Consider the following 26,116-nt stretch of genomic DNA (forward strand, 5'->3'; position numbering starts at 1 on the left):
GCTGGATTTGTTAACTAACAAGATATCCAGTTGCTGACATCTATTTCGGTGAACACTGGGTACCATCAGCTATGAAGTCTTGTGCATTGGATAAACTATAAACATTTAATTCCACCAAATTTCAGGAAATAACACAACTGTGCCTGGACTCTTCCAATCAAAAAGCCACAGATTATTATTTGCAACCATCATTCATAGATATTACCAGCATTCTTGATGACAGGTAGTAAAAGTGCAACAGCCAAAACCAAAGCTTCAAAACTGAGAAAACACAAGTAATTGTATTCCTAGAAACACAAGATACGTTTTTCTATATCCTAAAAGTTCATCTTCAAACTTACCTATATCTTCAAGTTGCAGATGAAATCTGTTAGCAACAGGTGCTTTTGTGTAGGAAATAACTGGACTATAATTATGCTCATAAGCCCACTTGATCAAACTCTCATGTGATGAGGGAAGGTCAGGTATTACTGATTTACTCATAGTCATGGATCGTTCTGTTTCTTTTCCAAAACCAATACTATTTGATGTCTGTAAATAAAGAAAAACTTGGTTTGTGATTTTCCACTTAAAGATACTTTAAAATGGAAGAGTGACAGTGATTGAACCCTGGTATTTTATTCTGTTTTAATCTACTAAATAACAGCAAACTGAGGACACCTGGGAAATAAACCAAACCCTGCCACCTTAAGCACATAACTGCTGCACAGATGGAAAAGAACCCCCTGCTTCCTCTCAGCCTCTGCCTGGAGTACAGTAAATCAAGGCAATCAGAAACTGTTAATCCCTAACTGAGACAAAGACATATTTACTGCCTTTTGTATAAGGCCATACTTTCTTCAAAACTGATCTGAAATTACTCCTGAAGTGAACTGATGATGAAAAATGAACTTTCAAATGTCCCCTAATTTCTTGGATTAGAGCATTACTTAAGCTGGATAAAGGAAAACCTTTGTTCAAATGAGCATTACTGAAAAAGGCAAAAAGCATGCTCATGAAGTAGAGCTGATAGCAGCTAATGCTCTAAGTCAGCTGGCACCAAGGACAGGCTGGGTCTGAATGAGCTTCACCCTAGAAATGCCGTGTGCCTCCTCCAAAGCACTGAGTTTGTTAAACACAATTGAACTAAACACTCAGTAGAGCAGTAAGTGAGAGCATGCACATTTATGCATGGCCAGACTACTTAAAAAAACCCATTTACTTTCTGCAAATGAAAAGACTTTACAATTAATTAGCAATACAAGTTTTACACAAATACCTCAATACAGCAAACTCATAAATGCACATGCTGATCTTATGAATGAGGTAAATTATTATTAAATAAAGTATTATTAAATAAATGAGTCACACAACCACTTAGTTTTCATTTTCCTGTAAACGTTTTGTAAAATTTCAATTTTTTTTGTCCAAACGGGCAAGTCAAAGGAATATAATAAGGATCTCTCACTGTTAGAGAGGCAGTTTGAAAATATTCAGTGGTATTACACAAACACGTGTTCAGCAGCTTGGGATCTTTAACATGTATTCATTCACACCAAAGCTAAATAGCTATACATTTATTCTTACAGTCACAGCATTACTGTTATCACTGTAACAATCCCATCAATGGCTACAGAACAAGCTGAACACAGATGCTGCAGCAAAGGCACGAAGACCCACTTTTCAGCCATTTCTGCAATGTGATTGAAATGCACTTTATAATGCAGCTGATACCACGGAATGTTCCACAAACACTTTCATTCCCATGCTTGATTACCTCCCCCATCATGTAGGCTGCAACTTCTTTTCATCCCCACTGGTTTTTCCTCAATGTGAACAAATCTTACATCTTTCACTCTGCAGCTCCAGAAGACTGACCAGAGAGATCTCTCTTAGACAGTGCTCCCACGGAAATGCTACACAGGTCAGAGAGCTCAGCTGTACTTCTCTACCTGACATCAAAGTGAGTTTTTGAACTAAGAAGTGAATAAAGCATGTAGAGAGCCCTTATGGAATGGCATAGTGTACCTTTAGCTCCCTCCCTCATTTCTTCCTAAAGACCCAGTTCTGCAGCTTCTAAACACTTGGGGCTTCACAACTGAAGTTAAAGATTAATTACTTTAAGTACAGAGTGCCTGGTTTGAGGATACTCTTACCAGAACAGTTACCAATGCTCAGCAAAGGTCACTGAAGATAAGAAACAAAAATGGAGCAACAGGTGTCCTAATTTTAGTGCCTCATGACTCTTTGGGATCAACTAATCTTTGATCTTCAACAAGGTGCAAATCTGGAGACAACTGATCATGTATTTACATATTACCACACAACTTTGACTGGTAGGAGTTATTATGCTAACCCAACTTGGCTGCATCTCTTTACTTTTCTGTCACGAGGAGACAGCTGAACAAATATTATCTCAGAACTTTACTGTCCTAGCTGGCACCTGAGCATTTCCAGGGCTTGTTTACACCCTCCACTCCACAGTGAGCCTGTAAATGTTCAGTCTTGCATTGCCCCACTGAAACAAAAGCAAGAACGAGGGCTGGCAGTAATAGACCTCCCTCCACTTGCCTGCCCTGCCAACACTCTCACACACAGTGATTGAAACCAGGCAATCTGAGCCCCCACCAACCCACTCAGAACAGACACCATTTCAGAAAGTGCTGGGCAGCTGTTCTCAGGTAAACAACCGTCCCTCCAAGCTTCTGAAATCTTCAAGGGTTTGTTTTGTGCATTGCACCTCTCTCACTCCTTGCCCCTCAAACTCATTTTCTTTCTGGAGCTTCACTGCACAGTTCCCAGCTTTGCAGAGGGACACCAGCTGCAAAGGAAGTGATGAGAACAGCAGTGTACAAGCAGAGAGCCACACAAGCACTGCCTGTAAGGACTCAGCACAGGAGTTAAACACAGCCCAGAAGAAAGCACTGCACACACATTATGTGCAACTGGTTTACCTAAAGTACTCCCATCTTATTTGGGTTTGTGTCCATCCTCTTTCAGAGTTCCAAAAAACACAACAAGCTGGGAGATGAGCTCTATGACCTAAAACATCTTTCTCATTTTTTGTCTGTGAACTTAGACCTCAGTAATTTACAGTACTGGGTTTGAGGCAGCTTAGCACTAACCTTCCCCTCTCAGCTTGCCAATCCCCTCAAGACAATTCTAATTCATAGTGAGGGCAAGAAGTTAGGAAAATTGAAGTGCATGGAACTGCTTCAACTAATAAAAAGAACATTGTGAAACATTACCTAATTGCTTAGTAATGTTTTTATGCATTGTCTAAATTTGGGCTTGGAAAGGCATTCAGCTTAATAGAGATATGAAAAGATGCTAAATGCTGGATATGCAGGCTTTTTAATGACATGGGGGAGTTTAGTTCCCTCCCTTACCCCCTCTAAATAAAGGAAAATGAACATATATTCAGAAAATGAAGCATCTATATAAATGAAGTGGTAAAATAAATAGCTACTCACAAATCCTAATATGAATCCAAAGTCTTTTAAATACTGACATTTCTGTATATATTTAATGTATTACTTTCTGCTTTTGTTAATCTAAATAAAATGTTACCTTCTGCCACTCATTACAGAAACTATTTTTAATTATACTTTTTACTTATATTATCAATAACTAATAAAGAAGAACTCTAAAAACAAAGGTTTTTTTAGCAGTCTTGCTTTTCTGTATTCAAGTGCAGCATTTTAGAAATTTTAAAAACCTGTAGAAAATGTCTTGTGAAAATTGATCATCCACAAAGTGACAGCTTCATGGGCATGAAACACACTACTTGAGCTATTTCCTAGCATGGTGTGAACTACAGCACAATTCTCTATCCTGTGAAAGTAGATCCATTTATGCCCAAATATACAGTGCTGAATTTTATGTCATAACCTAGGATGAAACTTTGAAGTCAAGCATTGTTTTTCATCATTCTGCTTACAAGAGTGGCAATCCTCAGCAACCAAACTTGACCTTTCTCTTTAAGGACTATTTCAGACCTACAGAATGACCAGAACATCCTCTCCTGTCTGTAAGATAAATATGTGCCAGGGATCAAGAGGGAACTTCATCATCCACCCTAGAAAATTTTTCCATTAAATTTTCTGAGCAACACCAAAATTAGCTTTCCTTTATTTCCCTTCCCTCTCCAAAGCTACTATGAAATCCTTCTTACCATTCTATTTTCTTGGGAGATTTAGATCAATTAGCCTCTGCATTCTGCCAGAATTTCCTCTGCAGAGATTACAAGCAGAAAGCAACTAAACAAAGGAAAATTGCTATAAATACCAAGAACTGGAGTTTGAAAATGTAACTGAATTGCTGCAAAACTGCTAATCGTGAGGCTCATGGGTGGTCCTGAGCAAACACTCAGCTCAGCTGTACAATGTGCTCTTAACTGATCACTTAAGATGGAAATAGGCCACAAATTTATAGGCTGCAAGATCAGTTCATATATTATATTTATTTATTTCAGAGCAAGGGAACACACATTTTCTTAGTAGAAAGTGTGTTAAACCACAAAGCCTGTACCAAAAATGAACATGAATCAGCATCTCCAGTAATTTAAGAAGTTTAACTTTAGAGAGCCTGGTTTTAACTTAAAAAAAAATTATTTTTTGCTGTCTGAGGAGAGTTAGGTCAATTTGACCAAACACTTACTGGAGACAGAAGTACTGGCAGGGAGGAGGGATAGATACTACTACAACCACTAGCAGAAGTAAAGGAGTTTCCACTTCTAAAGGGATGTGGGTGTGTGCTGCACATCTAGTATTATCTATTCTGCACTAGAAGGCATTGTTCCAACTTCTGACATGAACCTGTGGATCCATACACCATAGTAACAGCAAAAAGAGAAATGAACATCCTACTCTGTGTTTAGGGTGCTTCAACAGAAGTCAAAAAGACACACTAAATCCTTGTTCTAACCACCCAGCTTCTGCAATGTGTTGGTCAGTTTTATAGCCCATATAGTGAAAGTTAATGAGAATAACAAGTTTATGCATTTACTCCTTAAAATGCAGTAATTATTAAAAAGAAGCAGCTAAGAGAAAACATTCAGAAATTAACATGGTCTAGCACTACATCACATTTAAATGGATTCTATACTGTTGCATTATGATAGCTCACAAAAAATCAAGGTGCCTTAACTTACAATCACTTCCAGCTTTCCCTGGATGTCATGAGACTTGATAACCCAATTGACAGACTTTCTGCACTTGAGGATAAGCACCACATCCCTGACAAGTCTGGCGCCTGGCTGAGATGGTTTAATGTCAACGATTATATCCACCTGGAGAGCACTGTATGTGGAAAATAGAAAGTTAGAACAGAATGCCAGAAATTTTCAGCTATCAACCTTCTTCCAATCCATCATTTTTCCACTGTCTGGCCAGCTGATTAAAATGCTGGATATTATCCCGGGCAACACAACATGTGTAAAACAGATTGTTATTCCATATACACTTAAGTGATTTTGCATAACAATAGAAACAAGTACTTTTTAGAAAAAAATATATTTCTGTCTCTTATTTACAGGAAGTGTGCTACTCAATTCACCTATTATTTAGTGCAGGTAAGTTCTATGACTAGCAGGTTGCTTTCTAAAGTAAACATAATTTTCTTATTTCACTGTGACAGTGCCTAAATATAACTGTTTCAGTTTTCTCTGGCTATAACTGTATTAAAAACTTAAAATAATACCTTAAAAAAAAGTAAAGAAGACAAGCAGGTTAACACACATACATAAAAAACCCAACCCAAACCACAAGTACTATACTGGGGGGTGTCTCTGCCTAAACAGTTAAATTGTGGAATGACTCCGCTTAAGATCTTGCGTGCTTTGAGGAATTAAGCAGTGTATTCAGTTTCCACTACTTCTGGGCATATAGTTACTTTAAAAAGAAAAAAACCCAGATGTCCAGCCTACTGCTTGCTGGAAAGTAGATGAAAACTATCCAGATTTTCAAGATCACAGTAAAATAAGTAGAGCAAATGGGTTCTTACCCATCAATAACATCTCAACATGCAAAATACCAATTCAACAGAAAAACCTATACTTCCAGACCATCTTATAGGGCCATACATTACAAAAACGTGCTCATCTCCATGTAACAGGTTCCAACTAATATTCTACACTGAGACTTCATGTATCTTGGGACCTTTGATCCATCTCCTGCAGCTTTACACATGCCCAGCTCAGCTTCTGTATGTTTCTTTGGGGATTTAAACTTCCTAAGGATAGCTGTGGATAACACATAAAACTAAGAACAAAGTAACTTAGTACCTTTTTTTTTACTTTTAATATCAAAACATTTAAACTTCTTGCAGCATTATCATCTCAAAAGCAAATTCCTATTGTGCTATCATCCAAAGCCAAAAGCCTGGAACCAGGTCAGTCATTGTGTAGCATTGCAAGGGACTTGGAAGGATGTTTAGCATCAGCTCTGTTCAGGATGGGGCTGCATCATCATTTGGGGTTACCAACTCCACCTCCACAACACTACCACTCCACTCCACTCAACCTCAACACTTTGTTATTCTCCCCAGGTTACTATGTGAGAAAATTATCAGGCTCTGGGTTTAGCATCTTGCAATGAGAATTATCCTTTTCACAAAAACACCTCCTCCCACCTCCATCTCCCTGTGTGGTTTTCTCATTAGGGATAGGATGCACTCACATGCAGCTGCATGAGGAGCAGAACCAGACAATGCCAGATATCCAGTGAATGCAGTAAGCAGACAGGATTTTAATTCTACCTTATCTCTGATGAAACTGTAACCATCTAAGTTTCACGGCAAATTTCTGTTCTAGCAATCATACTTGGCCCTTAGTCATACTTGGAAAACCTCTTCCTATCTGAAGCAAACCCCACTAAGATCCAGGAAAGACCAGCAAAAGATGAGTATTCTATATGTCCTACCTCCCAAAGGTACCTTTGACAATTTAGAAAATCCTCATAATGAGTACAGAGAGTTACTTTTCCTAACCAGTAGTTAAAACGTTTTTTAGTCAGCGCACCACTGTCAACCCTTAACAATTCCTGTAATTATCAAACTACCCCTTGAACTCAACTGGAAACTCTACAGAAAATAGTGTTGTGAATCTTCAGAGCAGCCATGGAACACTTCCCATAGACCACAGATCTCTTGCAGCCTCTGGACACTGTTTGGGAGCCACTGTCCTAGACCTTGCTGTCAGTCATCCCTACCTATGACAGGTCAAGATTACTTTCAACCTCTGTCTCACCTCCTCACACAGTGGTCTAACCTTAAAACTTCTCTGTCAGATACTGCTCTTACTGATATTCCCTTATTCACCTTATCCTTGGAAAAATGTGACTGATTGAGCAAGAAGGAGAGCAGTATACAGTCCATAAAAGCTGTGCTTTGCAGTCTTGTCCAGAAAAATCCTGTGATTATGAAGCAGAATTGAAAATCTTTACATACTGAAGAACCAATTTCTATTTAAAGTATGAAAGCCCAAGCTTTTCTTTAAGGATGAAATGGCTACTTTCAGTTGATTTTTATAAGACAAGTGAAGCTTTTAGCTATTACTTCAAACAGTTTTAGTCTATTTAGATGATACTTTACCTGTTAGGATTGGAATTTGGAGTACTTAGTTCAATGATATGAACTTCTCTTTCTTGGACTAAGTTAGACATAAGGCACCCCTCTGCTGGTTTCGGTTGTAGGTATCCCGCAAGGTAATTTAAAGAGAGAAAATTCTTTTTTATGTTGCACGAGGGAGGAAAAACTTGATCTGGAGTGGGGAAAGAAAGAAAGCATAGGGACCTTTAAACACAGATGTCAGCTTAGATGTATGCATACACCACACCAATTTCAGGGTTCACTATATTGCTGAAAGTTGTATCTACCATCTATTATAAGCACATATGACAAATCATCATATCGAAAAGGAGATTACTGTTGCACCAATACATCAACTTTCTAATAGTTATTATTTATGGATTTAAACACTTAATGAAAGAAAATAACTGTAAAGAAAAGTGTGAAAACAATTCTGAAGAAAAATATGTGAAAAAATTTTCCAAATTAATAAAATACATTTAATTTGCTCCTTGCATGTTTACAAGAGATTTCTTTCTATTGCAATTTACTCAGAGATAACTTTTGGAATCAACTCCTTCTCCCTGTGGAAAATATTTTATTCTTGTTATTATAAACTTACCATGCTTTAAATACTACAGAAAGTACTTTCCATTTCCTTACCTAATATATTTCCTCCTATATGCTATGTAGTCAGAGTCAGTATTGTCTAGAAAGCAACAAATATTGCATTTGTCTTGCACATGGAAAATTAAAAGCATCAAGATAATTATGGAATCAGCTGTTGATATTAAGAAACTCTGATCACAATATGCATAGCTGAAATGATGAAATTCTAGCATAGCTATTCAATATCTCTTTTGGTTTTAACCAAAAAGCTGAATATGAGCATTACAGAACCCCAGAATGTGTGGAGCTGGAGGAGATCCACAAGGGTCATAGAGTCCAACTGCTGGCCCTGCACAGGACCATTCCCAAGAGTCACACTCTGTGCCTGAGAGCATTGTCCAAAGGCTTCTTAAACTCTGCCAGGCTGCTGCTGTGACCACTGCCCTGGGGAGCCTGTTCCAGTGCCCAAACACCCTCTGGGTGAAGAGCCACTAGTGTAAAATGCAAACCATAAAAAGCAGTCACTTCATATGAAATTCTCATGCCTATATTACTGTACCCCAAGAAACAATATTTCTACTGAGAATCAGGAGCACTTTGCCTTTCTGAGATAGCCTGACATATGAATTATCATAATACATAGAAGGACTAAGTACCACGTTCAAGTACTTGAAATCCTGTAAGAATACAATTCCACATGCCTGGTCTTCAACCATTGCTATACAAGAAAGACTTTTCCTATTAAGGTCAGTAGCAAGATACAAAAAAAACCTCCAAACAAACAAACAAATAAACTAGCATGCATTGTGAACACAAAACTGTGAAGAAACTCTTATGAGCTGTGCTGAGGCCATGCACTCTCTAAATGAGAGCTGAAATGTCACCTCTGAAGTGCATTTGTGCGTGCTACCCAACTCTGCAGGAAGACCAGAAACTCCTGTGACCCTGGTCTCTGCAGAAAATCAGGGGAGTTTCTTCTCCTGATCTTACACAAAGTAGCCTTTGAATATTAACCCTGCTGTGTCCCCTAGAGAAGCCACTAAAGCTGTATAAGGCTGTAACTATTCATACTGCCCAAGCAAAGCACTTCTGTAACATCTGGTGTGTGCCCTGCCAGATTAGCCTTGAATGCAGCTGCAGTTCTGTCAGCTCCTCCCACAACAGCACAGAATGGAAAATGATCCCAAATGGTCTGTGCTGAACTTAGCTTTTAAATGTACATATATACACACACACACACACACAGGGACACTAGGTATTTTCTTCTTAACTGCTGTACAACGTGATTCAGGTCATAAAATACCAGTTCTGGAGTAGTTTGTGGGTAATTACCACACGTGCTATCATTTGCCATTGCAAAGAACTCAGTTCTTGCTCCTGGCACTTCCATCAGGCGTCTCTGGAGCTCTCCAGAAGTGCTGCTCTTGCTGCCAGAAGCACAGAGAGTCCCCAGCCTGGGCCTCCACTTGATAGCAAGCTTTTCCTCTGCAGCAGATTTCAACTCTGTCACGGGCTACTTGACATTCACACCAGAATGAATTGACTCTCATCCACACCAGTTACCAAAATCGGGCTGGAGCAGAAAAGAAAAGTGGATCCATTTCATCTTTCTTTGCTCACTGCACATCTCCTCTTTGTTAGCTGCAGGGCTGTCTACATACTTTGGAAAGGGACTGCAGGTGTCTGCAATCAATTAAAAACATTACCAAACCAGCCAACAAACAGTCAGTTTATGGATTCTGTGCCTCTCTCATCTCCCCAGACTCCCAACAGGGAATCAGACGTGGGGTCTGCAGGCAGCACCCCCAGCAGAGGGTCTCTGGCCAGCAGCTGGGTGCCAAGGAGCCCTGCTGGCCAAAGGCAGCTGTGAGCAGTGGCTGGCAGCCACCTTCCTTCAGCCAGTGCCAGGCGGCCGCGATGGACACAGAGCACTGCACACCAGGGGCTGCAGCTTCTGTCTGCAGCACTTCTCTTTTCCTGATGAGGACAGACACTGTCTGCTCTGTTCTGCACAAATTAGGTGCCATCCACAGGATCTGGGCTGAAGTTGAATAACCAAGCTTAACATCATCCTGAGGAGGTTTTTGTGCAAATGAGCACTGTTAATCAAGTGTCACTTCCCTAGACAGGCACCCTGGGCAGCAGCAGCTGGATTCAGCAACAAAAATCCCATCCAAGCAGAGCTTGCCTTTCAAAATCTCATCTGGGCATAAGCAAGGTGGTTGGAATTTTCCTTGTGCACCCTGATGGAAAGGCTTATTTATGTGTATTTCACAGTTTTCTAGCCCTTAGCACAACAGAGATCAGAACCCTGGCTGGCATTTAATGGCAGGACAGAAATGGGATCAGGGAAGGGCCTACAGGGGTTTCAGGAGGGAGGATGCAAACTCCAGGCAGTGCTCATCCTGCAGCAGGACACACAGCTAAGCCAGACACAATGGGACCATGTGCCAGCATTAAACCAGGCAAGCATGGCATGCAGGATATGTGCACTGGTGTGTACTGGCTATAAATTCAGAGTCAGGACAGAAGCACAGTGTTACTGCCTGTAAACAGATTGTACATTTTCTAATTTAGCTACTGTTAAAGCTAATTTTTTTTTCTTATTTAGCTAAGAAATGTGTTGAAATTATGGTCACTCCAGGCTAGCACATTTGCCCTGCATTTACTGGTGATGCTGGATGCATTAGGTGGCATTTAGCTAACTGATAGGACTTCCTGACGTGCTCAATCACATCTTACTGAACCATGAGGAATTAAACTGACTTCTGCTGAAAAACACATAGCAAGAGCACTTTCACCATGAGCAGTCCTGCTTTCTAGAATCTGACAGTGATTATCACAGCAGTCACTCTGCCATCTCCTTCATTACACAAACCAAGGCAAGAACAAGAACCCCACTTCTTGTGCCCTCTTCTTCCACACCCCCATTCTGGCCCCTTAAAATTCTAGCTGTGATCACCATCCCTGCAGTATTTGATCAGCCACTCTTTAGAATCAACAGGATTCAGATGCACTTGGCCCTGATCCAGTTTGCTTGTGCTCTCAGCTGCCTTTCATTTGCAGTTTCAGAAGTGACTTAAAAGACCCATGGCATCAGAAGCAGCTTTATTCTATGAAAGATCAGCCTTCTTCAGATCTTTCTGTCCTTTGGCTTGCGTTTTCTGTTTTCTGTATTCAGCTACAGCCTACATTTCTAAAATGTTACATCTTCCAGTTTCAGATTTGTCTAACTTGAGTGAAGCTGAAATGTAGGCAATTAAATGAATACAGCCATCAAATTCTGCATCAGTCACACAGAAGGGACGGCTTTGTGTGACCACCTACAGATTGTGAGCAATACTAGCAGTGATTCACAGACAGTCTGCTGAGGGTACTTTACTAAATCTCATGAGGAGTGTAAGTTTTCTATGAAAAGCCTAAAATGTACGTCACTGCATGCTGTGGTTTGTGAAATCCAGCGATTCCATTGTTCACTCTGCAGAGAAGCAAACCAGGAGCACATCCCACGTGGTTTTCACAGAACTCCTCACACGACTGCAGCAGTTCAAGCACTGACCCTGTCCCCACCCCTGAACACATGCATAACCCCCCCACATACACACATATTCACTTCTGCCAAGAATTTAAATCAAAATCAAACATGGTTACAGCTGAGCTGGTTTGTAGGAGCCTTCTCAGAAACTGTCTATTTTGGTTGCCTGCCAAGTTCCATTTTGTGTACTTGCTCCTAATTAAATTGTGTTTTAGTGCATTCTAAAGATGATGCAAAACTCTCCTCTTTAGCCTCCCAGTTTGACTGGAGACATGCAAATCAACAAACACAATTTTATCTGTTTTTTTCAACATATCTAATTAACTACTTGTCTCCACAATGCAGAGATCACTACTCCCATGTATATGTTTCAAGAGCATTTTAATAAGCTAAGAAATATATTTCTGAATGATTTTCTGGCATTAGAAACCATGACTGGTGCCAAGTAGAGCCAAAAAAAAAAAAAAAAGCCCCACATAAGGGAATCCTCTTCAAATTTGGCAGGATTTGGATAAAAGTAACTCAGGCATGTTCTGATGTTGGGGGGCAAACCTCCTATGTGAGGAAATCAAATTATCAGATACATGTGGTTAGGAAAGAATGTTTTGTGCACAGAAGGCTTCTCATTGGTTTTTTCTTTCCTGTAACCAGCTAGTTCAGCTGTTTGGGAGTTTCTGTAGAGATATTCCTGCAGAGGATCATGCAGCTCTGTTGTGCCAGCACCACTCAGCTATGGAGCCCCACCCCAGTACGGGCCTGTGTGAAGTCCCCAAGGAGCTGGAGTCCTCTCCCACCTGCACTAGGCCACCTGAAGAATCTGGCATGTGGCTCAGAGGGACAGGAAATCTTTCTCCTTGGGATGAAAATACATAAGTACAGACTAAAGTAACTTAGTCTGGTGAGGAAAGCAATAATTCTTTGCCCAAAGAAGCCTGGATCCTTATATGAACAAATACTGAAAAAAATAAATGTAACTCAGCTCTTTCTAGAAATTTCCCCCTACTTCAGGTCTCTACTTCTTCAGATGAATGCACCCAAACCATCACCATGATTCTGTTTAAAAGGCAAAGTTTGACTCTTGTAAGAGTCTGAGCAATTGCATCCCCATTTATGAGCATAAAGCGACGGCACCAGAATCCATTAAAAGTGTCCTAAACCCAAGGTCTGGTCTTTAGGCTTGCTCTTATTTCTCTGCTTCCCCTTTCCTTTCATATCTCTTGGAAAATGAGAGTTAGGTGTAAAAATTAAAATAAGTGAAATATAAACAACACATTCTCAGTATCTGAAAGTGTCTATGAATTCAGTTGGTTTTGCTCTGATTTACCTTCTCCTACTTTAATATAGATGTTTCTTGATATTTTCAGTTCAGTGAAAGACGTTACTGCTCCATATTCCTTCTGGGCCCACTGCAGTAGATGTTCATTTTTCTCAGGAAAAAACTTTTCTTCTGTTTCTGCTGACAAGGAGAAGTTTCCCTTCTCAAACTGAACAACGGAACCTACAGACACCTGATGGGAACAAAAACATATTTTAATGTGGCACCTTTATCCACGCAGACACACAGCATGTTTAAGCACTGTAACCTGTCACACCCAAACACAGTGACTGAAGGTGATTATGGGCTCTTTCCACTCTGTATTTTCACCACCTAGAAGCACCTATGCCACAGGCTGGTTTCATGGAGCATCTCTACAATGCTCCTAACACATCAAATTCTGTGGAAGTTCCAAGTGTACAGTCTCAGAGGATGGCACTGACACAGCACATGCCAGGTCATGCTGGATTGTGTACTGTTATATCAGAGACATGTGGGACATTTTCATAGAGCTTTGGCCTAACTAGAAGAATCTCCCATGCATGAAATTCACAGGATTTAGGGACTTAATCAGTGATTATTTTGCAGGAATATTGAATGGATGTTGGCATTCCAGCCTTAGAGACAGTTTATCCAGTAAGAGCAGTAGTTGTTTTTCATTTACACACTGTTTCCTTTTTTATTTTTTCTTTTTTATGGTCAGCATCAGGGTAAAGCAGCATCAGTGTGTCTTTTTAAACATTTCAGAACAGCATGACAGAAAACATTATTCCTTGTAAATAACAATCAAAGAAATTGATTACCTTGCAATAATACATTTTTGCTGTATTTTTCATTTGAGATGGTTAAATGTTTGCTAACACAACAGCTGTCTTCCTCAGAATACACTTGGTTTTCCATTTATTACTAATTAAAACTTGAAAACCTTTTTCATCATCCTGCAGCATGACAAATGTCTTCCTGAGGGACAGATCCTATCAGAGTGACCACATGCTTCAAGGGAGGAACCGAGAGACAGAAAGCAGAGCAACTAAAAAGTCTGGCACAAGCATCCTCACTAAGTGAGCATACAGTAAACATCTTTGAACAAACATCAAGCTTATCATATTTATTTTTTTAAATCACATACTAAAGTCTATTTGAAATGCTGGTTCCACTACCCAGGTTTTAGAAAGGACTGCAGAGTTCTGCTGTGCTTGCCAATGTTGGGATTTTTACTACACAGACCTAAGGCAAGGTTAAGTGAGCCAAGCACGTTATTTGTTCTGGAAAGAATTCAACAGACCCTTCCAAAAAAGGCAACCATCACTGTTTCAACACCTGCCTTGAACATTAACTACTTACTCTTCAGAACAAATCAAAAGCAAATCTAACATGCTTAGGATAATGCAAAGCATTAAAGTCTAATAATGTTTTAAATATTTGGGAACTAACCAATTTTTATCTGAGCACTAATTATGCACTGATTAAGTGATTAAGAGACTGCTGCCACAGACACTCTTATCTCCTCCCTTTGACTCCTTTAGTGGTTACTTTCTGAGGCTGCAGAGAAGAAAAAGTGCCCCAGCTCTATTTCTTCCAGTTGTTGTAAGGACATGAAAAGGAACTGCAGTGGAAACATCCTCTGCTGTTGAGTAAACCTACACGTCCTGTCACTTTTCTGAGACTTAATGAAGAAGCTGGACATGGAAAATCTGTTTGCAAGACCATAAGATACTGGCATGGCCAGTAACCACAGCAAGCACCAGAGTTCAAAGATCTGTTCCTCAGAGGAAATGAGGATCAAGCATAGGATATTGAAAATATGCTATCAAAACCTGAGTACTCCATCAAAGAACAAAGCATGTTTAGGAACATATTTTGGATGCATACACTACTACCCTGATGACCATTGGGGAAAACAGGGCCTGAAATTTTCTCTGCACCATACCAAATCAAAGAAACATACACCCCTCATGCTGGGGCAACAAAACAAAAACAGCCTTCATACAGCCTTAAGAAAAGTTCCCAGTCTGAATAAAACTGCCCTTGCAAGGCAGCCATGGTGGTTCAGGACATCAGTTACCTGGCAGAAGTGCCAAATTTCAGGAGTTAATATTCCCCAGAGGGAACAACTCTCAGAACCAAACCTGAGTCATCTCAAGTACATAGAGTGGTGAGTGGCAATACTGCACACACAAAATAGCATATTCTGTTTCTTATTTTACCTATTTCCTTCTCTCCCTTTAAACATTTATTGCCTTTTTTTTCCTTTGAATCTGATCCAAGGGGATATTTACTTTGCTCTATAACACTTTAAGTATTTAACACAGTTATAATTCAGAACTCCCAAGTAGGAAGCAAGTTCATAATTCAGCCTTGAGAGAGAGGTGGGCACCTCTGGGCCATGACTCAGGATACAAAGGTCAGTGCGCACAGAGACCCAGCATGAACCAGTCCCTCCCCTCACAACAACAGCTACACCACTACCCACTGAGAGCCTGCCAGCACAAGGACCACCTCATCACCCCTAAAGCCATGATGGAGGCAAATATACCAGGAGGAAAAGAAGCAGCATCCTTCATATTTTATCTGAGCTGTACAGTATCAGACCTGTGGTGGAACATGAAGGAGAGGAGTATATCTGCTCAGAATAAAATCAGAATATTTGAACCAACTACTGGAGTGGCCTACATGGGGATCAGTCAGCTAGTGTTTGTTGGTATTATACTTTGATGTAATTTCATCCTCTTACAGAGGAAAAATAAAGCCACAGATGGAGAAATATCAGGTATTCCAAAACTCAGAAATGTATCTTTTGTTGTTCATAAACCCATATACAACATACTTGAACCATCAAGAGAACAATTCTCCTCAAGTGAATAAGAAACATGCTGCTTTTGAAATTACATGCCACACTTGTGAACCATCTATCAAATTTGCACACTCCTTACAGCCACAGAGGTGTGATGTTTTCAGGCAATGAAAAAATTTTTCATTTTAGTGTTCTCAAGACCACATGCAGTCATTACAAAATTCCACTTCCAGTTCTCACATTTTTAAAAACATAGACATAAGGAGCATTATCTTAAATACATTTTAGATTTTAATTTAACTTCCTGGGAGATAGTTTTGCAGCTACTAAAGATCTTTATATAATTAAGGCTGTTGAATGTTTTCTCAGGATGAAAGCAGAACCTTACGAGGTCAGAGATCCTGCACATTTTTATACCTTTATATACCTAGGAAAAAGATCCTGGGATTTTCTATCAAAGCTGAATCTGTGTCAAATCAAGTGGAACTTTCCAAACCCCTATGGAACAGCTACTAGAACGATGAAGAAACAAACAAGAAAATCTGTGGAAAGGGGAAACCTGGTACCAAGGTTTAAGGCTCAGCAGGAGTTTATTAATTGCACACAGGTAACTGCCCACTTAATTGAACAACATCATAACAGACTCAACATACCACTCATTTGACATGAGCAAAATAAGGTAGCAGAAGCTTTTCCAGGGATTCTGTTTCAAGTTAGAGGCAATTTAGTGGAAGAAGTGAGAGGAGAATTAAAGCCTATCTATGCAACTGCAGCTATAGTTTCCACTGGAACCAGTGACTCAGTAACAACCTGTTGTGATTTATTATCTCCATGTCACTAACACCAGTAGTCTGCCAAAATCCACTGCCTGCTTCTGTAAACTTCCACTGGCTAAACCCCCTGTTTACTGAAGCAAGCAAAGCAAGGAAGGAGCCATGACCATACAGAAGAGAAAAGACTATCACAGGTGCCTGTTCCAGGTCCTTCAGCCTCCTGCAAGACTGGTTTGGGAATCCACCTCAACAACTAAATGCCCAAAGAGTCTTTGTTTCCTCACTCTTTCAGGCTGGATTAACTTCAAGTCCACATCTTCCTGACTACCAGCTGCCTTGGTCTGAAAGTGATGGGTCTGGGCTCCTAGAGGGACCAGGAGAAGGAGGAATGCTTAGGAACAGAGGCAGCAATGAGAAAGATCAGGAGAGACAGGAGGCAGCATCATCAGATCTGTCCAACCCACACTCCTAACACGAGTTCTGATTGGAACAATGACCCACAGAGACAGCCCACTCTCACAGCTGAAACAAACACCACACAATAAAGCTTGAGGTCTGAAACATGTCTTAAATCATATGGGATCTAGTATGAACTCAGTGACACTCTTAGCAAACCAAGCTCCCCCCAAAAAATGCAGGCCTTTGAAGCCTCATGAAAGAAGAATCCAAGGCACACAGACCTGCCTAGTTTCCTGTGAAATTTACTGGCAAGTTGGTATTCTTGAAACATTTCTGCCCAAAGTGATTACAGTGAAGGCAGAGGATAGCTATACATCATAAAATTTCCCTATTTTGGGACATCACACATACAGAATGTTTTTACTATATTCTGCATATTCATTTCATGTACTGTGTCTTGCTTCCTAAGCCAGAAATAGCACTTTTCTGCAATGTCTTCCTGAAGCAAGCTTTGAAAAAAACCAAAACTCTCAACCCTCTGGATATTTAAAGATGCCTGCTGGGGTTATTGTGCTCTTAAACTCCTTTTACATGCATCATTTTCATGCACGTATTGACTACTCTGTCATTTTCTGCCATTCCTACTGCTGAAATCTGTCCACTCTTTTGCCAAAAATCACCACCACAGGTAGCCCGAGGTCCCCCTCATATTTCTGAGAATAACCCATTTATATAGACTTTAGAAAAGCAGTATCTTGCCAGGGTTGAATCATGCCAGGAGACAAAGTCTACAGGGAAATTTACCATTGTGAAAAGCATAGTAAGAGTTACTGTTTACTAAGCACTGCTTTTAATTTGACACAAAATGTTAATTTTCACATTTTTTCAAAAGGCAAGGAAACAGTGTGGGGAGGAGAAGGGAGAATATGTACTTTTCCAAGTGGAAAAGGGCAACTACAGGATTATTTCCAGCTCCTGAGTAGAAGAATAACGAAGACTTATTAAAAAAAAAAAAAGCAAACTCGGGATTCTACAGTCATGTAAATGTCCTTTTAAATTCCTCTTCACACTGTTATTACACAACACTGAAAATCTCCTGCTTTTACTTTGAATAGTGAAAGGTCACTATTTATACCAAATTTATCACTAGTCATGCATTTCCTATCCTTCCTCACTCTTCTCCTAGCAGAGCACTCTGTTCACATCTGGGTCTGTTTAACCAGTGATTGGAAATTTAGCCTCCTGATTTCCCGTTAAATACTAGGCACAGGAAAACAAATAGCACTTGTTTTTCAGTGAGTTTTGTCAGTCATCCAAATCTAGTGCAAACCATAGAACAGCCTGTGGTTTGGTGGCAGTGACCCAAAATATGTGAACCATATTTTCATGAAGTGAGAGGAATAAACCAGCAATTGGCTAAAGTAATAAGAACATGGATTTTTCTTCGTAGAAATACAGAAATGACTAATAATTAAACTCATCATTCTATCACTTCACGTTCTTTAAAGTTTTTATTTTATCTTTTCAAATCTCAAACCAAGAGCAAGTGATCTGTTTCTGTATTTATCATTACTGCTCTTGCTTCCTCCATTTCACTACCTTAACACACACTCACTCCTAGCTCTTGCAAGTAAGGTTATTTGTTTGCATAAGTGTTTTCTTATCCATAACTTTTACTCATTCAATTGCCTGAATAACTAACTCAGAGAAAAAGCTGAAGCACCACTTCTTAAATCATACATTATATAAAATCACATATGTAGATATTTAAGGGGGTTTTGGATCTTTTCGAACAGGAAATCACAAAGGATTGGGATCTTTTTTCATTGATTTAATTCTCACTACTTTCACTTGCTGAGTAAAGACATTCCTAGGCTATAAAACCAATTGAAAAAGCTACCAAATACAAAGGAAAAAAATTACTTTCTGAGTAGCACCTATAAAACCTTCTTTCTGTGCGGTTTCATAAAACTTCTGGTTTTCTGCCAAGACATGTTCGCAATAAACTAGCTTTAGGGAAGGAGAGAAATGACGACTTGATGGGAAGGAAGGAAACTATTTTGCTGTATGAAAACCTAAAAGTGGGGTGGTGGAAGAGGTCTGGTAATGTTTTTCTGCAATACTGACTTGCACCAAAATCACAGGTAAAAGCAGTATCTACAGTAGTTGTCTAGCTTACATAAAACTGTGATGTCATAATTTAAGCAGTCTAATCACTGTGAACATGTCCTTCAACTTCCTCTCCCACTCCCCTTTATAGTGCAATTTTGGCATTTATTCCCTGCAAAGGAAGAAAAATAAAACAGAGCACAGATGCCAAGCATTCCCCTGGCTGAAGTGAACAGAGCCTCCCACCCATGCAATACTCTTCAGAGAGATGAGCCCACAAACACGTGAACAGGAAGGGCCCAATTCCCAGATTGATGTCTTTTTGTGACATGTACAAATATACAATCAGACCAATATGACTACATGCACCAGCAACTGAAGTGATGATTTACAATTATTTAGGCCAGGCAGTCCATGCACTTACCCATTTCAGGTATTTTTGGATTGAAATGCCATGATACTAAGGTACATTTATTTTTAACACAATGAAAATAAACCCCAGACTTATTTTACTAAAATTACAATCATTTCACAACATCACCTACTTCACCCATCAATATACAGCAACTCATGCAGAGTCTGAAAATAACCTGTCCAAGTATTGTTAACACCACACTAGGCAGACACCACATATTCTTTTCTCTTTCTCGTGCACACACAGAAAATTTTTGTCAGGCTTATATCAAGATGCCCAAATTTTTTCTTAAGACTACTCACTAGTGTTCTTTCTGATTGATAGATGGGGAAAGCACCCTGAGAAGCAAAATGACAACGCAGGCAACAGAATAGTGAAGCACAACTCCTCCTAGCAGCCATGGCCTGCCACGATGGCTTCCTCCAAGGTACTGTCACCCTGTGAGGATCACTGTGCTTCCATTCAGCACCACTTTGGAAAAAACTCTTCAATAAAAAAATCCTGATGCTAACCCAACACAAACTTTGGTTTATTTGGGGCATGCTACCTAATTTTAATGATAATTTATTCCACTGTGAGTTTAGCCACCAGCAGGCATTTTGTGAAAATGAAACCATGAGCTGTTTCCATGAAGATAAAACACGTAAGTCACTGAGTGGAACTGTGCATTACATGATAAAAATAAATGCAAAACCACACATATACACCAAATCTACATGTCCATACTTAAAAAATGTTTACCAAAAAGCTAATTTGTACTTCCCTCATACTACAACCATGCACCAAAGCCTGGATTGTCTTCCACATTCATTTTAAGCTTCTTAACTGATGGAGGACCAGCCTGAAGGCAAAAAAATCCATGCTCAAACTACGATAAGAAGTTAAACTCCAGCCCAGCTCAGCAGTATTGTATTTTCCCAGTCTTTTGGATATCTGCTGATACAAGCTTTAAATCTTTTCATCCTTCCCTGGGGCAGCTTAGCTTTAATGGAAACTCAAACAAATTCACAGAATGAAGGAAACAAACCATTTTGCTAATGAGGACACTGAGAAGACACAGCCCTAACTCTACCCTCTTCTCCAGTACAATCACCATTCAAGCTCAGTGTACCTTGGTTTCTCCACCTGTACAATGCTAACAGCACTCGTGCTCCAGTTCATCATCTACTCATATCCTGGAGACACCTTTGTTAGAAATAACCTTGAAACTTATAATACAATTAATTTTTAATTTTTATTTAATTATTTACTTAAAGTACATGCCTCTGTAACAGTTTGAGAACTTTATTATGATACTTTACAAGGGAAAAAAAGCTAATATTAAAAAGAAATAAAGAGAACCATTTACTAATGGTTCCATGATCCTTTCAGTACAAACTTGGACCTGGCTCTAGCAGTGTGGTCTTTATCAGCAGCAAGTCCTGGAAGTTGTCTTTTAAATTTCTTTACACTACTTACTGTTCTAACCAGGATTCAATCAATTAAAGTCATTGCAATTCATACTTTACATACAGTATATTAATAAAATGGTGAATGAATGCATTGTTTGGAAAGTCTGAAGGAAAAGCTGGAAAGTCAACTAATATCTTGCCTGAGGCTTCCATAGAGACAGACACAATAGTTATGACACTCCTGTGGAATGCTTGCCATGGAATTCATGGGCACTAGAAAAGTTTCTTCAAATTCTAAATCTTTCATGATTCAACATACTCAGTCTTCTGTTCTGGCTATACATTTAAGGAGACTGAAGAAGTCAGGGCCATAGAGCTAAGTATTTTTAAACAAGGCCCAAGGAAGCAAGCTCTGCACTCTGCAGCCCTTGGAGCTGCTATTTACAGTCCTAGGGGTCAGTTGTCTGGAACTGACTGAAGGCTCTGGCACAGAGGCAGGGAACCTCTCAGCAACTAGGGCAGAAGCAGGATGTCCCCCTGCCCCACAACTTACCTAAAACAAGAAGCCTTGATTCTGGAAAAGAACAACCTTTCCTAGGACAGAGTGTGTCGCAGGGGTTGCAAATTAGCACAGCTCAACACAGGCAAACAGCTGTATACAGAACTAGAGCCCCTTGCTCTCTGTTTGGCATACTGAACTTGCCCACAGGTGCTGCTAGGACTTCCTCCACATTTTTCATGTTTTCTGTGCCACATGAATCTGTGCTTTTTTTTCAGAAAGCTTTTGGGAAAACAATGTATTTGTCCTTGAGAGCAGAGTGGAACTGTGGAAAAGCAACAGATAGTGACCACATTTAAAGTTGTTCAGCCCATAACCTCATGGCTTATCACCCCAAGATGCCCTGAGAAACTGGGCCATGAAAAGTGGGAAGGCTGATGAATCCATGCTAAGAGACTGCAGTTAGCTTATGTTTACAGCAAAAATATCACCTTAGGGAAAGAACAAAGTGAACTTGAAGAGTGAGATAGATGACAGACTAAACTGGGAGAGATAATGGTGGATCAGCACCCTGGCATCATGCAATCTCATTCTCTGAGCTCTTTGTAGGAAAAGAAAAATAGAAACCTTAACATGGTGGAAGGAAAATTACACAAACTCTTACGGCACTTAAGGAGATCCAATATTGTTAGGAGAGCTAGCTATTCAGATGGGTTAGAGGTGGGTTAACACTGAGAGCCAGTTCAGGCCCTTGCAACAAAAAGGCAAGGTCCCATGGGCAGCAGCATAATCCCAGCACCACAGGCTGGCAGGATGGCACCAGGCACCACAACATTCAGCCCTTACCATGATCAGCAGAGACTAAGAGACAGAGTTGTGAGAGGAGGTATTTGACTGAGTCCCCCCAACACCGCAGCAAATCTGTAGTGCCTACCAGGTACTCCTGCCCCACCTTAGAAACAGCACACTCCTCCCTGCAGCATCAGTGGCCAAGTTTACCATGGCAATTCTTGAGGTCAGACAAATTCTTGCTTGACAAGATCCATGACTGCTGCTGCTCACCTCTTCAAGCCTGACTTTGTAACCAGAAGCACCTGAAACAGTTATCTGCAGCAAGCACCTATCTAAGGGTACAATTTTGGCAGTCAGAGCCTTAGGCACATTCCTATTGTTCCTATGCCTTAATGCAGGCTGCTGAAACCCCACTGAGACAAACCAAGCAAGCTCAGCACAATCAGCTGAGCAGAAATGCATGGGTCTCAGCAGGCCATCTCTCCACTCCCAGAGCAAGATAAGGGGAGAGGGAAAATCCTGGGTGCAGAGGAAGAACACAAACTAGCTGAACAAAATCTAGCTGATAGGAAATAGGAGTGATGATGTGTTGTGGAGAAGATCAAAACTAAACTGAAAGTAAGTCCAAGGCTTTATTATCTGATGAAAGATCCTGCTTTTGTCCACGAGAGGAACGAGGACTTGTCACACTGTTGTTGCACATATTGTTCCTCAGTCATTTTCTGAGCTGACCAGAACTGTACTGGTTGCATTAAGGACACATAACAGGAAGATAACAGTCATGAGTCTCCAAAACACCAATGAAAAACCTAAGATTGTGAATACCTTAGAATAAAAACAAAGCCATATTCTTTGCACCAATCAGTAATACACTGTACTGGAAACAGGACCCAGTCCTTTCAAGTTCAAAATATCAAGGCTACTCCTACTCTTATAGCTTGATGACAGGAAAAAGAAAAACTATTCCAGAAAGCTTGGAGTGTCCAGCAAGTGACAGAACTCTTGGTACCCTTCCCCATGTCACCACTGCACCATGTCAACTGAGAGAGCAGTGTCCCTCCTCAGAGTTCTAATGCTGCACCATGGTGCATCTTCATGTCCTGCAGATGCACAGTGACACAGCTGAGTTCCCACTGGGTGCTGCAGAAACAACCTTGCCTACCACTGTCAGCTGTGCTGGAGGAACAAAATTAAGCCCTATAAGGACACTGCTAAAAATAATCAAGTTTAGTTCTGCAATTAGAGTTGAATATAGTGAAAGCTGCAACTTTCATAAAGACAACTCATGATTAGACATGATGTCATGCATTAAAAATTTAATCCAAACAACTTGTCTGTTTCACTACAAATAGCAAACTTGAATGTCCTGGCAAACTGTAAGGACATGATTTACAAATACTAGGTAATATTTGGATCTTGCATTATAAGCAGTGCTCCAGTCTTTCTGAGAAATAAAAATGACTTCATTCTGGGCTTAACTTGGTCATTTCAATAGACCAAAACTTCATCAGAGACATAAACCATAACTGGACATATTGAGCTCAATAGATACAAAGTTTTGTTTTGGTCACAGACCACACAATTAGCATCCACTCTTAATATTTCCAATCACTCTGAGGCTTTTTGCTTTATGGTACTGTTAGACTTCTCATCAGGACTGGCTCTCTGGTATAACCTCACAGCTTTCTGAACTCTAATGGCTGTTAGTATTAATAATTATATGATGTGCAGATTCTGAAAAGCAGTTTTGCTTTCCTTTTCTTAAATTCACATAACAAGTAATTGGCTACTTTTTCCAAACTGCTTTGCCCTGCCACCTAACTGTTCCCCAGAGCCCCACAATGAAACTTGACCCTCTCTTAACTTTTTTTTTAATCTAAGTTTGAAAATTTTCCAAATGAATGCCATTAACTCCATACTTTATATGACAAGCAGCTATGACAGAGAGCAGGCCAGAGGACTGTGTACACTTACAAAGAAAACTCTTCTGATTCCAGGTGCCAATCTTTCTGTTTTTAGCTTCCAGACCAATGGCAAAGGAGAGTTGAGAAGAAACACCAGAGGCTTCTGATGAATATGCACTGATGAAATTGGATTCAAATGCAATGTGACCTACAGAAAAACATAGAAATATGTGAATACTTCCTGGAATTTGAAACCATGAATCAAAGGTAATTTATATATATACATATTATGACTTTTAGCATTCAGACCTCTTGACTCAAGATTACAGACAAATCTACTTCCACAAAAGTCAGTCAACACAGCACAGAGAACATAAAATATGAAATAGTTAACATTTGTGCTCTATGCTTGCAAAGTACTGCTAAAAAGAAAACCTTGGCAAATGCTGATGAAAAATATCTTATGCAAAAGGTCAAACCACTAAGCTGAGAGTTGGAGAACAAGGAGATAAAAAGAACTGCAAAGCAAACTCTGATTTCTGGTTTCTAGATGGTAGTCTACAAAGCTGGCTTAGAGTATAAAACTTCATCTGCTGATTCTGTTAAGGGCATAAATCTAGCCTGCAACACAAATAAAACTAAACAAACAAAACCCAGGGGGAACAAATCCAGAAACACAAGCGAACACTACATTACTTTATGGAAGGAATTCTAAAAGAAATTTTAACGTACACTAGGGAAAGAAAATGCCTGTGTTCAGAGGCTAAAAAGATACACAGGGTAAATGATCTGAGGAAAGTGGACATCATAGAAGTGAGGCAACCTGTTAGAAGTGGCTTTGAAACAAGCAGTTTGTAGTTGCTGGAAGTCCCTCCTGCCCAGCTCCTCGTATCCCAGTACTGCCCTTCCAGAAAGGGGTCAGTGTTGGACAAAACCATAACCAAACACTCAACAGAACAGCCTGTCCTTTTTTAGCATATACAGACTTGCAATTGATAGTACAGTGGTTTCTGTGGCACCTAATAAGCTGTTTAAGCAGTAATTTAGCTCGATACTTCATCTCACATTACAGGAAAAAACCTCTAGTGTGCAATGGAGAGATGATCTACCATAGACTGCTCAGGGAAGCTGATGTCCCACCATACTGGTGACAGGCAGGTTCCCTGACAATCACAGCTCCTTCTTAAAAAAGTATAGAGGAAGCAAACATGAACACAACCACCAGTTTGAGTGGTGGCAAACAGAAATGATCACAAAGATAATTCACATTTATTCTGTATCCTGCTAGAGAAATTAAAAGGATATTTGAGATAGAAAAGAGCCACTATGGTCAGAACAGCTCACCAGAGAGGTGTTTGTGTGAGGGAGAGTGATTTGAACTGCAGAGTCCAAGTGAAAGCCAGGACTTTGACTATGCATCAGAGGCATTAAATGCCTCTTCCCACTACTTCTTCAGAGACTGAAAGGCTTAACAGGACTCTAAGGTGTTAAAAGTTATGACATCAACACAAGCACAGGTTCAACACTTCAGCTGCACCAGCACCTCCAGCCTGACACCAGCCTTCTCTTTAGCTGTGCCTTGCTGAGCTTTCTGCTGCCACAGCTGGGCTCCCACTGACTTGTCCCTTGGCTAATTTCTGGCATGGCTGCCTCCATCCACAGCACTGCAGAGGAAGACCTTCATCCCTACTCTCACTACAGCAATCTCAACAAAATACCATTTCTGCTGCAGTGTCCCCACTGTGGCTCTAGTTAGACCATGTATTAGCTGAGTCCCAAGGGATCCCCCTTCCCTGGACACTTCTCTGTCTCATCTTAGCTCAAGAGCTATTCAAGACACATCCTTTCTCATGGCTGCAGTTCACAGCATCTTCAGAACACAACACAAATTGATAGAAAGATACTGAATTGCTTTCAACCACCAGAAAAAAAAAAAGTTTCTAATTAATAGCACAAGAGATAACTATAAATTTCCCCCCCCTTTTTTTTTTATTTTCACTGGCAAAATCCATATTACTAAATATTTATGGAAGCTT

The 26,116-nt window shown here is 40.0% G+C and overlaps 1 protein-coding gene across 1 annotated transcript in view; it reads right to left on the minus strand.

Moving 5' to 3' along the window:
* Positions 1-26,116, minus strand: part of TGFBR3 (transforming growth factor beta receptor 3) — a 107,674-nt gene that overhangs the window by 24,080 nt on the left and 57,478 nt on the right. The window contains exons 4-8 of the mRNA XM_059854223.1: positions 24,151-24,288; positions 13,014-13,197; positions 7,570-7,738; positions 5,132-5,279; positions 342-531 (exon numbers count right to left, since the gene is read on the minus strand). Of these exons, the coding sequence (XP_059710206.1) occupies positions 342-531; positions 5,132-5,279; positions 7,570-7,738; positions 13,014-13,197; positions 24,151-24,288 (829 nt within the window). The remainder of the gene's footprint in view (positions 1-341; positions 532-5,131; positions 5,280-7,569; positions 7,739-13,013; positions 13,198-24,150; positions 24,289-26,116) is intronic.

This window comes from Haemorhous mexicanus, chromosome 9 (assembly GCF_027477595.1).
Source record: "Haemorhous mexicanus isolate bHaeMex1 chromosome 9, bHaeMex1.pri, whole genome shotgun sequence".
NCBI classification, from domain to species: domain Eukaryota; kingdom Metazoa; phylum Chordata; class Aves; order Passeriformes; family Fringillidae; genus Haemorhous; species Haemorhous mexicanus.